The sequence below is a fragment of the Sardina pilchardus genome, chromosome 16 (genome assembly GCF_963854185.1).
Source record: "Sardina pilchardus chromosome 16, fSarPil1.1, whole genome shotgun sequence".
Lineage (NCBI taxonomy): Eukaryota > Metazoa > Chordata > Actinopteri > Clupeiformes > Clupeidae > Sardina > Sardina pilchardus.
The window spans coordinates 898,810-916,191 of record NC_085009.1 but is presented as its reverse complement, the minus strand read 5'-3'; the positions used below and the strand labels follow the sequence as shown (position 1 = coordinate 916,191).

Here is a 17,382-nt window from a genome sequence, read left to right as displayed (position 1 = left end):
TCAGATTGCAGGATTCTGGGAGCCAATCAGATTGCAGGGTTCTGGGAGCCAATCAGATTGCAGGATTCCAACAGCCAATCAGATTGCAAGATTCCAACAGCCAATCAAATTGCAGGATTCTGGGAGCCAATCAAATTGCAGGATTCTGGGGGCCAATCAGATTGCAGGATTCCAACAGCCAATCAGATTGCAGGATTCTGGGGGCCAATCAGATTGCAGGATTCTGGGGGCCAATCAGATTGCAGGATTCTGGGGGCCAATCAGATTGCAGGATTCTGGGAGCCAATCAGATTGCAGGATTCTGGGGGCAAATCAGATTGCAGGATTCCAACAGCCAATCAGATTGCAGGATTCTGGGGGGCAATCAGATTGCAGGATTCCAACAGCCAATCAGATTGCAGGATTCCAACAGCCAATCAGATTGCAGGATTCTGGGAGCCAATCAAATTGCAGGATTCTGGGAGCCAATCAGATTGCAGGATTCTGGGAGCCAATCAGATTGCAGGATTCCAACAGCCAATCAGATCGCAGGATTCCAACAGCCAATCAAATTGCAGGATTCTGGGAGCCAATCAGATCACTGGATTCTGGGGGCCAATCAGATTGCAGGGTTCTGGGAGCCAATCAGATTGCAGGGTTCTGGGAGCCAATCAGATTGCAGGATTCCAACGGCCAATCAGATTGCAGGATTCCAACAGCCAATCAGATTGCAGGATTCTGGGAGCCAATCAGATTGCAGGATTCTGGGATCCAATCAGATTGCAGGGTTCTGGGAGCCAATCACATTGCAGGATTCCAACAGCCAATCAAATTGCAGGATTCCAACAGCCAATCAAATTGCAGGATTCTGTGAGCCAATCAGATTGCAGGATTCTGGGAGCCAATCAGATTGCAGGATTCTGGGGGCCAATCAGATTGCAGGATTCCAACAGCCAATCAGATTGCAGGATTCTGGGAGCCAATCAGATTGCAGGGTTCTGGGAGCCAATCAGATTGCAGGATTCCAACGGCCAATCAGATTGCAGGATTCCAACAGCCAATCAGATTGCAGGATTCTGGGAGCCAATCAAATCGCAGGATTCTGGGAGCCAATCAGATCGCTGGATTCTGGGGGCCAATCAGATTGCAGGGTTCTGGGAGCCAATCAGATTGCAGGATTCTGGGAGCCAATCAAATTGCAGGATTCTGGGAGCCAATCAGATTGCAGGATTCCAACAGCCAATCAGCTTGCAGGACTCCAACAGCCAATCAGATTGCAGGATTCTGGGAGCCAATCAGATTGCAGGATTCCAACAGCCAATCAGATTGCAAGATTCCAGCAGCCAATCAGATTGCATGATTTTGGGAGCCAATCAAATTGCAGGATTCTGGGAGCCAATCAAATTGCAGGATTCCAACAGCCAATCAGTGTCGAAATTGCTGCTTATATCGCTTTGTTTAATGCTAAATTAGATTTTACAAAGGCTCTAGGCTCTGAAAAAAGAACACTGTGTGCACGACGTTGGTATAGAAAGATATAGATATAACGTTTAACGTAGAAACTTCATTCAAACTGCGCTGCGTAGGTCTTACTTAGGTGACTTCAGCTATGTATTTTTCAACTTTGTAACTTTTATACTTTTTGAACTATTCGGTTTTTAAGTCCAACGTCACAGGCCCAACAGCTATTTTGTGAATAGACGTTTATTAGCGCAGCCAGACGGTTTTTGCGACTTGTAAACTATGTCATCACCACCTTTGTTTTAGCGGTTTTAAAACAAAATCGCTAAATTTTAACAAAATAATCACTGTAGCTATGCATCCATATTATATATTAATGGGTAACGTCTAGGCTTCCGCGAGAAATATAGATTTGATTGGGTTGAGGCAACAAGTCCGTTTAAGATGACAATTTTCTAGTAAGAGCTAGTAAGAATAGCGGAAATTAATAGTTTATTTGACTGTCTATGGAGAATAACATGTGAGTTTGAAAGCCGTTGGACCCGGACATATATTTATTATCCCATTGTTACATCATCACTTAAAAACCGAATTAAATAAAAACTATTAAAATTTCCCCATAGACTTAACATTGCGATTATGACATCACAATGGCAATTAGAATCCTATGCTAGAACTCTCTCTCCCTCTCTCTCTGTTTCCTGTGCGTCCTAAGCAGAAATGTTTGCATTTTCATGCACTCGTAATTCACTGGAATTACTTTCTCTAGTTCACTTTCTCCAGTTCTTATACAGTTTTTTTTTCAATCGCTAACAAGCATTTGTCCATTCATTTGACACATTTTCAAAACTCTAAACACAGACTCTCACTTACAAAACACAATTGGCCAAATGGATCATTTTCCTCTCAAAAGCACATTCCATGTTGTTACACCACATTTTGTTACATATACACTAACTCGTCATTTCTCTGCACACACTAACTTTACCAAAACACTGGAAACCTGACTCAAAATGAAGTGATTTTGTCAAAGAATGAAGCTTGTTTTCACTTCACAAGATAAATGCAGTCAATCTGAGTACACTAGGTTTCAAAATACTGGCTACTGTTGACATTACAAAAACTGCATAGACTTTTATGTTTCCGTTTTACAGGTATTTGCATGCAAAACATGCAATCCAGCATTTTTACACTTGCATTTTTACACATTGTTTCATTGCAGTGAACAAAATATCCATGAAACACAAGAGCATTCTGAACAAAAAGCAACAGCAAAAAGCAGATAAAAAGGGGGTGAACAAAAAAAGCACAATATTACTGTGTCTAATCTCTGCACCTGCTCTTCTCAGTGCTCCTGCACCTCTCACTGCATCTCTCACTGGGCCTGCTCTTCTCCCTGGGCCCCTTACTCTTCCTCTTCCTCGTCGAGACATTACAGTATTTGTCTTTTTCTGTTTCTGCTTCCAAAAACATCACCTCCTCTTTTTACTGTGTAAGTGTCAATGTAATAGAGAGAAATAACCCCTGCCACTGAGTCTAAGACAGACTGGAATCAGCTGTGGTTGGCCCAATTTACCCAACATAAATCATCTGTGTGTCAATTATTGGATTTTTTGTTTATTATCAGCTGAGATATATTGCTTTTGAATTGATAACATTGCAGAAGCAGAGTTTTTTTTTACTGTATCTAAGGTTTGGAATATTGTTTTAACTATTGTGGGATGTTGTGTGTTAACATTCGAAAAAAATACAAAAACGATCCATTATTTTGTTGGGAGGTATAGTTTGTCTGTTAAGAAAATGTAAGCATTGTGAAAATGTATTCACTGACTGCATACTGTGTGAAAACAACATGAAATGGGTGAATGGTATGGCCACAAAAGACTGATGCTGTGCTAACTGTGTTTAGAGTTTTGAAAATGTGTCATTGAATGGACAAACGCTTGTTAGCGATTGAAAAAAACTGTAATACCTCCATGAAAATATACTACAAACTGAGCATAAGGGAAACAAGATTGCTTGTGTGTGTGTGTGTGTGTGTGTGTGTGTGTGTGTGCGTGTGTGTGTGTGTGCGTGTGTGTGTGTGTGTGTGTGTGTGTGTGTGTGTGTGTACTTAAGTACATAAGGCCTATTACATGCATCTACTCACATCATGACCTTGGCCTCCTCGATGAAGTCGTCCTCAGACATGGCTCCTTCCCTGATGGCCTTGATGGCCACTTTGTGCTGCGCTCTCCACTTGCCCAGTCGCACCACTCCGTACTGCCCACTGCCCAGCTCCTTCATGAAGGTCAGCTCCGCTGGGTTAATCTCCCACTTATCTACAGCCACAAGCACAACCATTACAACCTCACAGCAGCTGGAGAACGTCAACACAACCTCAGAAACAACTTTAGATCAACCGCAATGCCATTTCAGAACAACTACAGAACAATCTCAAGACCACCTGAGAACAATGATAGAAGAACCTCAATGCCATGTCAGAACAAATAAATCACAATATCAGATAAGACACTAAGTAATGTACAAGAAGATGGAAAGTTCCATCCATAGAGTATTTTAACTGTAATTTTATTGAGTTTATTATTCCCCTTGAAAACTTTTGTCGCTGTGTTTCTGCAATGGTAGTTGCTGGTGCTTGCATCAGGGGTTTGTGTTGTTTTTTTTATGTTGCTGATCAGAACATAAATTGACTGAAGAATTTGCAACAAGGGCTTGCATTTCTAACCTCCGTCTACATTATAGTGGATTCCTAGATTTTTTTGTTTGTTTGTTTGTATTACTGGCTCACCTTTGTGTCCATTCACTATAATGTATCAGTAGACTGTAGGAATTCCTTACATTATAGCGGATATCCGTGTGTGTGTGTGTGTGTGTGTGTGTGTGTGTGTGTGTGTGTGTGTGTGTCTGTGCTAACCGTAGCTGAATCCTGCAGTTGTCGGAGCAACTCTTCCCTGTTTTCCAACAGGATAACGTAACCTGGCAACCAGTCCTGAGGAGAAAAACATACGCACACGTTCACGCACACATAAAATCCCTTATGGTGGTCTAATGTACCCAACTGAACATGTTCATTTTGTGTGTACTTTGAAGTGTGTATCAGCACCTGCAGCATTGTGTTTGTGATACTCAATGAGTTCAGGGATGGTGTCAAACAGGTGCCTCTCAGCCAGGTAGAACTGTTTAGGTGTGCCTGGTGTCTCCTTGATGTAGTAATGCCTCACAACAGCCAGGCCATCCCTACAGTCACACACACACACACACACACACACACACACACACACACAATTCTATACACACAAATGTATACAGAACAATACATAATATTGTATATCTGACAATATGTGAATGTATGTTCTGTGTGTGTGTGTGTGTGTGTGTGTGTGTGTGTATGTGTGTGTTTTACCTACCCTGACGACCTCGTATATAAAGACACAGTGTATGCTCCTGGACTGCTGGAGTCTCTGACCATGAAGCCTCCCTCCTTATCCTAAACGAACTCATAAAAGCGTGGCACGCTATCAGTACACACACACACCACAGAAATGGACTGGCTGTATGGTGACACACACACGCACACGCACACGCACACGCACGCACGCACGCACGCACGCACACACGCACACACGCACACACACACACACACACACACGCACACACCTCCTTTTTGAGCTGCTCCTCAGCCTTGGCACGGTTTATATTCTTACAGAACCATCTAATGGGCACAAACAGACATACACATCACACACCTTTGCAGCCTTCACAGCCCTGCTTGTAAGAGGTACATGAGTTTAGATGAACAAGCTTGAGGTGGCCGAGGTCAGTGATCTTACATAAACTGATCAAGGTTGTCTGACGTCTTCTCTGTCACATAGTTACTGGGGATGTACCCCTCTTCCCTGGAAGACAGGGAGAAAATCATACAAATACACACACGCACACACACAGTTTATGTACACATATCAGTATAGCACGATTATAACCACATGCTTACACACATACAGTATATTTCCACCACACAACATGGTAATTAAATAGGAACAAACAAACATGAACTGTATACGGTCACAAACATACATACACACACAAGTGCACTCACAAAGCCAAACACATACATACCCGTATTTGTTCCGTGCCCTATACCAGTTGACATCACACTTCTCCAAGATGATGTACTCCTCACCACGAATGAGTCGGAGGTCGTGGCTCTCTGTGCCTGTGAAGTCGTACATGGCGATGACCACTTCCTCCTTGGGCTCCTCCTCCTGCTCGTCATACTCGGGCGGAGGTGGAGGGGGTGGGCGACGGACCTCATTGGAGGGCTGGAGACAATTTCCACCATGAGTATTCTCACTCTTTAAGTGTGTGTGTGTGTGTGTGTGTGTGTGTGTGTGTGTGAGTGTGTGCATGTGTGTGCGTGTGTGTGTATGTTGAGGAGTTTTATTATCTTCCCTTCTCTCCCTCTCTTTGACTTCCTCTGTCACTGCTTCTTATTACAGTGCATGAAAATGCACTGTACTGTTCTTCCTATTCTTCTTATTACAGTGCATGAAAATGCACTGTACTGTTATTCCAAGTCTTCTTATTATTAGAGTGCATGCAAATGCACTCTACTGTTATCCGACATCTTCTTATTACAGTGCATGAAAATGCACTGTACTGTTCTTCCTATTCTTCTTATTATTACAGTGCATGAAAATGCACTGTACTGTTCTTCCTAGGCTTCTTATTACAGTGCATGAAAATGCACTGTACTGTTCTTCCTAGGCTTCTTATTATTAAACTTCTTCTTCTAACGCTCGCAATTCAGCTTCAACCGTTTAACGTAGAAACTTCATTCAAACTTTGTTGCGTAGGTCTTGCTTATGCCATATGTGCTTTGTATTTTTCAACTTTGAAACTTTTATACTTTTTAAACTATTAGTTAAAAACTATCACCATTTCCCCCATAGACTTAACATTGCTCATTATGACATCACGGCAGCAATTAGAATGTTACCCCAGCTGGTCAGCCACCTGGGCACCAACTGTCAGTTTCTCTCAGGCTCCTCTCTGAAGACTACATATTCTGTTCCCCTGTATCCTCTGTGCACAACAGTATCAAAATAAGTCCTCCTAATTCCATCCAACTTTATATCCATTCATCTTCTTCAAACCATTCACTCATCCACCCATTCTAAACAGTCTGCCTATCAACAACATCAATTAGACGCTCTACATTGAACTTTTAAACAATCTACTCTGTCTCAGGCTGGCTCTCTTAAGACTAGCCAGTTAAATTGATTACACCTGTATCTGTATCCACTACTCTCAGTAGAGAGCTGTGTCTCTCCATTCTACAAGAATATAAGGCACATTCCATCCAACATTCTATCCATTCATCTTCTTCAGACCATTCACTCATCCACCCATTAAACTGTCTATCAACATCTATTAAACAATCTGTCTATCAACATCCATTAAACTCTCTGTCTATCAACATTAATTAGACTATCTACATTCAACTTTTAAATTATTTACTCTGTCTCAGGCTTTAAGAGTAGCCTACTCTGGCTCTCTTAAGACTAGCCAGTTAAATTGATTACACCTGTGTCAACTACTCTCAGAGAGCTGTATCAGTGTCTCTCTTCACAAGAATATAAGGCACATTCCATCCAACCTTCTATCCATTCATCTTCTTCAGACCATTCACTCATCCACCCATTAAACTGTCAATCAATATAAAACAATCTGCCTATCAACATCCATTAAACATTCTATCTATCAACATTAATTAGACTATCTACATACAACTTTTAAAGTATTTACTGTGGGTCCCTCTCAAGCAGCGTTTATATGTCCTCCCTCGCTCCTCGATCCTCAATGATCTACATAAAGAAAGATAGAAGAAGGGCTAGACTATCCCATTGTTGCCGCTCCATCATTCTTTATGTAGATCAGTGAGGAGCGAGAGAGGACGCGTAAACGCTATGAGAGGCACCTTCTGTCTCAGGCTTTAAGCATACAATCTCATTAAGACTACAGATCCTGTTTCACTACTTCCTCTGTCCACAACTGTTTCAAAATAAAGGTCCTCACTGCAATAATACACTATTAAATCATTTAACCATTGAAACTACTCAACTATTGAACTGTTCAACCATTCCAACTGTCAGTTATCATCCACTATGCCTCCAGTCAACTACATGAAACCTCCATGTACCTAGCAACCAACATAGCAACCATTAAAATTAAGCGTTTATGACCGTTTCCATAGCAACCAACATGATTATACTGCAGTAACTTCTTGTTTCCTGATAGTGGCCACCATGGATACCCTAGCAACACATGTTTCAAAATAAAAGTCCTCACTAGCAAGTTAGCTAGTTAGCATAGTTAGCATTGTTAACATAGTTAGCATTTTTAGCATAACTGCTAGAAATCATCGGTTAAGTTAGCTAATCAACCTGGTTAGCATTGTTAGTAAAGTTAGCATTGCTAGCATAATAAGCATTTTTAGCGTAACTGCTAGAAATCATTAGCTAAGTTAGCTAATCAACATTTTAACATGAATAGAAATCATTAGTTAAGTTAGAACTGGAATGTTTCATCTTTAAACTGTCTACCTTCACACTATCAACTCTCTGTAAACTATGCAACCACCATGTTTACCCTAGCTACACCTTAGTAACCATATCTACATTATCTATCTATTTTTGCATTTTCATGCACTGGTAATTCCTTGGAATTGCATTTCTAGTTATTAAACTTCTTCTTCTAACGCTCGCAATTCAGCTTCAACCGTTTAACGTAGAAACTTCATTCAAACTTTGTTGCGTAGGTCTTGCTTATGCCATATGTGCTTTGTATTTTTCAACTTTGTAACTTTTATACTTTTTAAACTATTAGTTAAAAACTATCACCATTTCCCCCATAGACTTAACATTGCTCATTATGACATCACGGCAGCAATTAGAATGTTACCCCAGCTGGTCAGCCACCTGGGCACCAACTGTCAGTTTCTCTCAGGCTCCTCTCTGAAGACTACATATTCTGTTCCCCTGTATCCTCTGTGCACAACAGTATCAAAATAAGTCCTCCTAATTCCATCCAACTTTATATCCATTCATCTTCTTCAAACCATTCACTCATCCACCCATTCTGAACAGTCTGCCTATCAACAACATCAATTAGACGCTCTACATTGAACTTTTAAACAATCTACTCTGTCTCAGGCTGGCTCTCTTAAGACTAGCCAGTTAAATTGATTACACCTGTATCTGTATCCACTACTCTCAGTAGAGAGCTGTGTCTCTCCATTCTACAAGAATATAAGGCACATTCCATCCAACATTCTATCCATTCATCTTCTTCAGACCATTCACTCATCCACCCATTAAACTGTCTATCAACATCTATTAAACAATCTGTCTATCAACATCCATTAAACTCTCTGTCTATCAACATTAATTAGACTATCTACATTCAACTTTTAAATTATTTACTCTGTCTCAGGCTTTAAGAGTACTATGGCTCTCTTAAGACTAGCCAGTTAAATTGATTACACCTGTGTCAACTACTCTCAGAGAGCTGTATCAGTGTCTCTCTTAACAAGAATATAAGGCACATTCCATCCAACCTTCTATCCATTCATCTTCTTCAGACCATTCACTCATCCACCCATTACACTGTCAATCAATATAAAACAATCTGCCTATCAACATCCATTAAACATTCTATCTATCAACATTAATTAGACTATCTACATACAACTTTTAAAGTATTTACTGTGGGTCCCTCTCAAGCAGCGTTTATATGTCCTCCCTCGCTCCTCGATCCTCAATGATCTACATAAAGAAAGATAGAAGAAGGGCTAGACTATCCCATTGTTGCCGCTCCATCATTCTTTATGTAGATCAGTGAGGAGCGAGAGAGGACGCGTAAACGCTATGAGAGGCACCTTCTGTCTCAGGCTTTAAGCATACAATCTCATTAAGACTACAGATCCTGTTTCACTACTTCCTCTGTCCACAACTGTTTCAAAATAAAGGTCCTCACTGCAATAATACACTATTAAATCATTTAACCATTGAAACTACTCAACTATTGAACTGTTCAACCATTCCAACTGTCAGTTATCATCCACTATGCCTCCAGTCAACTACATGAAACCTCCATGTACCTAGCAACCAACATAGCAACCATTAAAATTAAGTGTTTATGACCGTTTCCATAGCAACCAACATGATTATACTGCAGTAAATTCTTGTTTCCTGATAGTGGCCACCATGGATACCCTAGCAACAAATGTTTCAAAATAAAAGTCCTCACTAGCAAGTTAGCTAGTTAGCATAGTTAGCATTGTTAGCATAGTTAGCATTTTTAGCATAACTGCTAGAAATCATCGGTTAAGTTAGCTAATCAACCTGGTTAGCATTGTTAGTAAAGTTAGCATTGCTAGCATAATAAGCATTTTTAGCGTAACTGCTAGAAATCATTAGCTAAGTTAGCTAATCAACCTGGTTAGCATTGTTAGTAAAGTTATCATTGCTAGCATAATTAGCATTTTTAGCGTAACTGCTAGAAATCATTACCTAAGTTAGCTAATCAACATTTTAACATGAATAGAAATCACTAGTTAAGTTAGAGCTGGAATGTTTCATCTTTAAACTGTCTACCTTCACACTATCAACTCTCTGTAAACTATGCAACCACCATGTTTACCCTAGCTACACCTTAGCAACCATATCTACATTATCCATCTATTTTTGCATTTTCATGCACTGGTAATTCCTTGGAATTGCATTTCTAGTTATTACAGTGCATGAAAATGCACTGTACTGTTCTTCCTAGGCTTCTTATTATTAAACTTCTTCTTCTAACGCTCGCAATTCAGCTTCAACCGTTTAACGTAGAAACTTCATTCAAACTTTGTTGCGTAGGTCTTGCTTATGCCATATGTGCTTTGTATTTTTCAACTTTGTAACTTTTATACTTTTTAAACTATTAGTTAAAAACTATCACCATTTCCCCCATAGACTTAACATTGCTCATTATGACATCACGGCAGCAATTAGAATGTTACCCCAGCTGGTCAGCCACCTGGGCACCAACTGTCAGTTTCTCTCAGGCTCCTCTCTGAAGACTACATATTCTGTTCCCCTGTATCCTCTGTGCACAACAGTATCAAAATAAGTCCTCCTAATTCCATCCAACTTTATATCCATTCATCTTCTTCAAACCATTCACTCATCCACCCATTCTAAACAGTCTGCCTATCAACAACATCAATTAGACGCTCTACATTGAACTTTTAAACAATCTACTCTGTCTCAGGCTGGCTCTCTTAAGACTAGCCAGTTAAATTGATTACACCTGTATCTGTATCCACTACTCTCAGTAGAGAGCTGTGTCTCTCCATTCTACAAGAATATAAGGCACATTCCATCCAACATTCTATCCATTCATCTTCTTCAGACCATTCACTCATCCACCCATTAAACTGTCTATCAACATCTATTAAACAATCTGTCTATCAACATCCATTAAACTCTCTGTCTATCAACATTAATTAGACTATCTACATTCAACTTTTAAATTATTTACTCTGTCTCAGGCTTTAAGAGTACTATGGCTCTCTTAAGACTAGCCAGTTAAATTGATTACACCTGTGTCAACTACTCTCAGAGAGCTGTATCAGTGTCTCTCTTAACAAGAATATAAGGCACATTCCATCCAACCTTCTATCCATTCATCTTCTTCAGACCATTCACTCATCCACCCATTACACTGTCAATCAATATAAAACAATCTGCCTATCAACATCCATTAAACATTCTATCTATCAACATTAATTAGACTATCTACATACAACTTTTAAAGTATTTACTGTGGGTCCCTCTCAAGCAGCGTTTATATGTCCTCCCTCGCTCCTCGATCCTCAATGATCTACATAAAGAAAGATAGAAGAAGGGCTAGACTATCCCATTGTTGCCGCTCCATCATTCTTTATGTAGATCAGTGAGGAGCGAGAGAGGACGCGTAAACGCTATGAGAGGCACCTTCTGTCTCAGGCTTTAAGCATACAATCTCATTAAAACTACAGATCCTGTTTCACTACTTCCTCTGTCCACAACTGTTTCAAAATAAAGGTCCTCACTGCAATAATACACTATTAAATCATTTAACCATTGAAACTACTCAACTATTGAACTGTTCAACCATTCCAACTGTCAGTTATCATCCACTATGCCTCCAGTCAACTACATGAAACCTCCATGTACCTAGCAACCAACATAGCAACCATTAAAATTAAGTGTTTATGACCGTTTCCATAGCAACCAACATGATTATACTGCAGTAAATTCTTGTTTCCTGATAGTGGCCACCATGGATACCCTAGCAACAAATGTTTCAAAATAAAAGTCCTCACTAGCAAGTTAGCTAGTTAGCATAGTTAGCATTGTTAGCATAGTTAGCATTTTTAGCATAACTGCTAGAAATCATCGGTTAAGTTAGCTAATCAACCTGGTTAGCATTGTTAGTAAAGTTAGCATTGCTAGCATAATAAGCATTTTTAGCGTAACTGCTAGAAATCATTAGCTAAGTTAGCTAATCAACCTGGTTAGCATTGTTAGTAAAGTTATCATTGCTAGCATAATTAGCATTTTTAGCGTAACTGCTAGAAATCATTACCTAAGTTAGCTAATCAACATTTTAACATGAATAGAAATCACTAGTTAAGTTAGAGCTGGAATGTTTCATCTTTAAACTGTCTACCTTCACACTATCAACTCTCTGTAAACTATGCAACCACCATGTTTACCCTAGCTACACCTTAGCAACCATATCTACATTATCCATCTATTTTTGCATTTTCATGCACTGGTAATTCCTTGGAATTGCATTTCTAGTTATTAAACTTCTTCTTCTAACGCTCGCAATTCAGCTTCAACCGTTTAACGTAGAAACTTCATTCAAACTTTGTTGCGTAGGTCTTGCTTATGCCATATGTGCTTTATATTTTTCAACTTTGTAACTTTTATACTTTTTAAACTATTAGTTAAAAACTATCACCATTTCCCCCATAGACTTAACATTGCTCATTATGACATCACGGCAGCAATTAGAATGTTACCCCAGCTGGTCAGCCACCTGGGCACCAACTGTCAGTTTCTCTCAGGCTCCTCTCTGAAGACTACATATTCTGTTCCCCTGTATCCTCTGCGCACAACAGTATCAAAATAAGTCCTCCTAATTCCATCCAACTTTATATCCATTCATCTTCTTCAAACCATTCACTCATCCACCCATTCTAAACAGTCTGCCTATCAACAACATCAATTAGACGCTCTACATTGAACTTTTAAACAATCTACTCTGTCTCAGGCTGGCTCTCTTAAGACTAGCCAGTTAAATTGATTACACCTGTGTCAACTACTCTCAGAGAGCTGTATCAGTGTCTCTCTTAACAAGAATATAAGGCACATTCCATCCAACCTTCTATCCATTCATCTTCTTCAGACCATTCACTCATCCACCCATTAAACTGTCAATCAATATCTATTAAACAATCTGCCTATCAACATCCATTAAACATTCTATCTATCAACATTAATTAGACTATCTACATACAACTTTTAAAGTATTTACTGTGGGTCCCTCTCAAGCAGCGTTTATATGTCCTCCCTCGATCCTCGATCCTCAATGATCTACATAAAGAAAGATAGAAGAAGGGCTAGACTATCCCATTGTTGCCGCTCCATCATTCTTTATGTAGATCAGTGAGGAGCGAGAGAGGACGCGTAAACGCTATGAGAAGCACCTTCTGTCTCAGGCTTTAAGCATACAATCTCATTAAGACTACAGATCCTGTTTCACTACTTCCTCTGTCCACAACTGTTTCAAAATAAAGGTCCTCACTGCAATAATACACTTTTAAATCATTTAACCATTGAAACTACTCAACTATTGAACTGTTCAACCATTCCAACTGTCAGTTATCATCCACTATGCCTCCAGTCAACTACATGAAACCTCCATGTACCTAGCAACCAACATAGCAACCATTAAAATTAAGCGTTTATGACCGTTTCCATAGCAACCAACATGATTATACTGCAGTAACTTCTTGTTTCCTGATAGTGGCCACCATGGATACCCTAGCAACAAATGTTTCAAAATAAAAGTCCTCACTAGCAAGTTAGCTAGTTACCATGGTTAGCATAGTTAGCATTGTTAGCGTAGTTAGCATTTTTAGCATAACTGCAAAAAATCATCAACTAAGTTAGCTAATCAACCTGGTTAGCATTGTTAGCAAATTTAGCATTGTTAGCATAGTTAGCATTTTTAGCATTACTGCTAGAAATCATCGGTTAAGTTAGCTAATCAACCTGGTTAGCATTGTTAGCATTGCTAGCATAGTAAGCATTTTTAGCGTAACTGCTAGAAATCATTAGCTAAGTTAGCTAATCAACATTTTAACATGAATAGAAATCATTAGTTAAGTTAGAACTGGAACGTTTCATCTTTAAACTGTCTACCTTCACACTATCAACTCTCTGTAAACTATGCAACCACCATGTTTACCCTAGCTACACCTTAGTAACCATATCTACATTATCTATCTATTTTTGCATTTTCATGCACTGGTAATTCCTTGGAATTGCATTTCTAGTTATTATCGATATTATTATTCTTCTTCTAACGCTTTTTGTGCGTTCAATTCAGCTTCAACCGTTCGACGTAGAAACTTCATTCAAACTGCGCTGCGTAGGTCTTACTTAGGTGACTTCAGCTATGTAATTTTCAACTTTGTAACTTTTATACTTTTTGAACTATTAAATAAAAACTATTAAAATTTTCCCATAGACTTAACATTGGATTATGACATCATAATAGGGCAATTAGAATGTTATGCCAGGTGGCCAGCCCCACCTGCAGCAGCTCTGTCTCTCTCAGGCTTTAAGCATACAATCTCTCTGTGAAGACTACATATCCTGTAAACTGTTTCCTCTGTCCACAACTGTTTCAAAATAAAAGTCCTCACTGCAATAATACACTATTAAATAATTTAACCATTGAAACTACTCAACTATTTAACTGTTCAACCATTCAAACTGTCAGTTATCATCAACTATGCCTCCAGTCAACTATATGAAACCTCCATGTACCTAGCAACCAACATAGCAACCATTACAATTAAGCGTTTATGACAGTTTCCAGCAACCAACATGTTTATACTGCAGTAACTTCTTTATTCCTGATAGTGGCCACCATGGATACCCTATCAACAAATGTTTCAAAATAAAAGTCCTCACTAGCAAGTTAGCATAGTTAGCATTGTTAGCATAGTTAGCATTTTTAGCATAACTGCTAGAAATGATTAGCTAAGTTAGCTAATCAACCTGGTTAGCATTGTTAGCATTGTTAGCATGTTTAGCATAACTGTTAGAAATGATTAGCTAAGTTAGCTAATCAACCTGGTTAGCATAGTTAGCATTTTTAGCATTTTTAGCGTAACTGCTAGAAATCATTAGTTCAGTTAGAACTGTAATGTTTAAGCTTTAAACTGTCTACCTTCACACTATCAGCTTTCTTTAAACTATGCAACCACCATGTTTACCCTAGCTACACCTTAGTAACTATATCTACATTATCTACTGTATCTATACATTTTTGCATTTTCATGCACTCGTAATTTCCCTGGAATTACATTCTCTAGTTATTATTACAGTGCATGAAAATGCACTGTACTGTTCTTCCTATTCTTCTTATTATAGTGCATGAAAATGCACTATACTGTTCTTCCAAGTCTTCTTCCGCAACTTCTTATTATTCTTCTTCTAACGCACGCAATTCAGGTTGAACCGTTTAACGTAGAAACTTGATTCAAACTTTGCTACGTAGGTCTTACTAAGGAGACCTGTGCAATATATTTTTCAACTTTGTAACTTTTATACTTTTTAAACTGTAAATTAAAAACTATTAAACATTTCCCCATAGACTTAACATTGCTCATTATGACATCACGGCAGCAATTAGAATGTTACGCCAGGTGGCCAGTCCAGGTGCAGCAGCTCTCTCTCTCTCTCTCTCAGGCTTTAAACTGGCTCTCTTGAGACTACATTTTCTGTTCCCCTGTATCAACGGTATCAACATAAGTCTTCCTAATTCCATCCAACTTTCTGTCCATTCATCTTCTTCAAACCATTCACTCATCCACCCATTCTAAACAGTCTGCCTATCAACATCAATTAGACGATCTACATTCAACTTTGAAACAATCTACTCTGTCTCAGGCCTGGCTCTCTTAAGACTAGCCAGTTAAATTGATTACACCTGTATCTGTATCCACTATTCTCTCAGTAGAGAGCTGTGTCTCTCCATTCTACAAGAATATAAGGCACATTCCATCCAACTTTCTATCCATTCATCTTCTTCAGACCATACACTCATCCACCCATTAAACTGTTTATCAACATCCATTAAACTCTCTGTCTATCAACATTAATTAGACGATCTACATTCAACTTTTAAACAATCTACTCTGTCTCAGGCTTTAAGCACACTCTGGCTCTCTTAAGACTAGCCAGTTAAATTGATTACACCTGTATCAACTACTCTCAGAGAGCTGTATCAGTGTCTCTCTTAACAAGAATATAAGGCACATTCCATCCAACCTTCTATCCATTCATCTTCTTCAGACCATTCACTCATCCACCCATTAAACTGTCAATCAATATCTATTAAACAATCTGCCTATCAACATCCATTAAACATTCTGTCTATCAACATTAATTAGACTATCTACATACAACTTTTAAAGTATTTACTGTGGGTGCCTCTCAAGCAGCGTTTATATGCCCTCCCTCGCTCCTCGATCCTCAATGATCTACAAAAAGAAAGATCAGTGAGGATCGAGGAGCGAGAGAGGATGCGTAAACACTATATGAGAGGCACCTTCTGTCTCAGGCTTTAAGCATACAATCTCATTAAGACTACAGATCCTGTTTCACTACTTCCTCTGTCCACAACTGTTTCAAAATAAAGGTCCTCACTGCAATAATACACTATTAAATCATTTAACCATTGTAACTACTCAACTATTTAACTGTTCAACCATTCCAACTGTCAGTTATCAACTATGCCTCCAGTCAACTACACGAAAACTCCATGTACCTAGCAACCAACATATCAACCATTAAAATTAAGCGTTTATGACCGTTTCCATAGCAACCAACATGATTATACTGCAGTAACTTCTTGTTTCCTGATAGTGGCCACCATGGATACCCTAGCAACAAATGTTTCAAAATAAAAGTCCTCACTAGCAAGTTAGCTAGTTAGCATGGTTAGCATAGTTAGCATTTTTAGCATAACTGCAAAAAATCATCAACTAAGTTAGCTAATCAACCTGGTTAGCATTGTTAGCATATTTAGCATAGTTAGCATTTTTAGCATTACTGCTAGAAATCATCCGTTAAGTTAGCTAATCAATCTGGTTAGCATTGTTAGTAAAGTTAGCATTGCTAGCATAATTAACATTTTTAGCATATCTGCTAGAAATCATTAGCTAAGTTAGCTAATCAACATTTTAACATGAATAGAAATCATTAGTTAAGTTAGAACTGGAATGTTTCATCTTTAAACTGTCTACCTTCACACTATCAACTCTCTGTAAACTATGCAACCACCATGTTTACCCTAGCTACACCTTAGTAACCATATCTACATTATCTATCTATTTTTGCATTTTCATGCACTGGTAATTCCTTGGAATTGCATTTCTAGTTATAGTGCATGAAAATGCACTATACTGTTATTCCAAGTCTTCTTATTATTAAACTTCTTCTTCTAACGCAGCCAATTCAGCTTCAACCGTTTAACGTAGAAACTTCATTCAAACGTTGTTGCGTAGGTCTTGCTTATGCCATGCCTGCTTTGTATTTTTCAACTTTGTAA

At 38.9% G+C, this 17,382-nt stretch overlaps 1 protein-coding gene across 2 annotated transcripts in view; it reads right to left on the bottom strand.

The window, feature by feature from the left end:
• tec (tec protein tyrosine kinase) overlaps positions 1-17,382 on the bottom strand; it is a 50,287-nt gene that overhangs the window by 5,840 nt on the left and 27,065 nt on the right. For both annotated transcript variants that reach the window (XM_062516589.1, XM_062516590.1), the window contains exons 7-13: positions 5,560-5,762; positions 5,274-5,339; positions 5,101-5,155; positions 4,851-4,930; positions 4,547-4,680; positions 4,358-4,432; positions 3,590-3,761 (exon numbers count right to left, since the gene is read on the bottom strand). In XM_062516589.1, the coding sequence (XP_062372573.1) occupies positions 3,590-3,761; positions 4,358-4,432; positions 4,547-4,680; positions 4,851-4,930; positions 5,101-5,155; positions 5,274-5,339; positions 5,560-5,762 (785 nt within the window). The remainder of the gene's footprint in view (positions 1-3,589; positions 3,762-4,357; positions 4,433-4,546; positions 4,681-4,850; positions 4,931-5,100; positions 5,156-5,273; positions 5,340-5,559; positions 5,763-17,382) is intronic.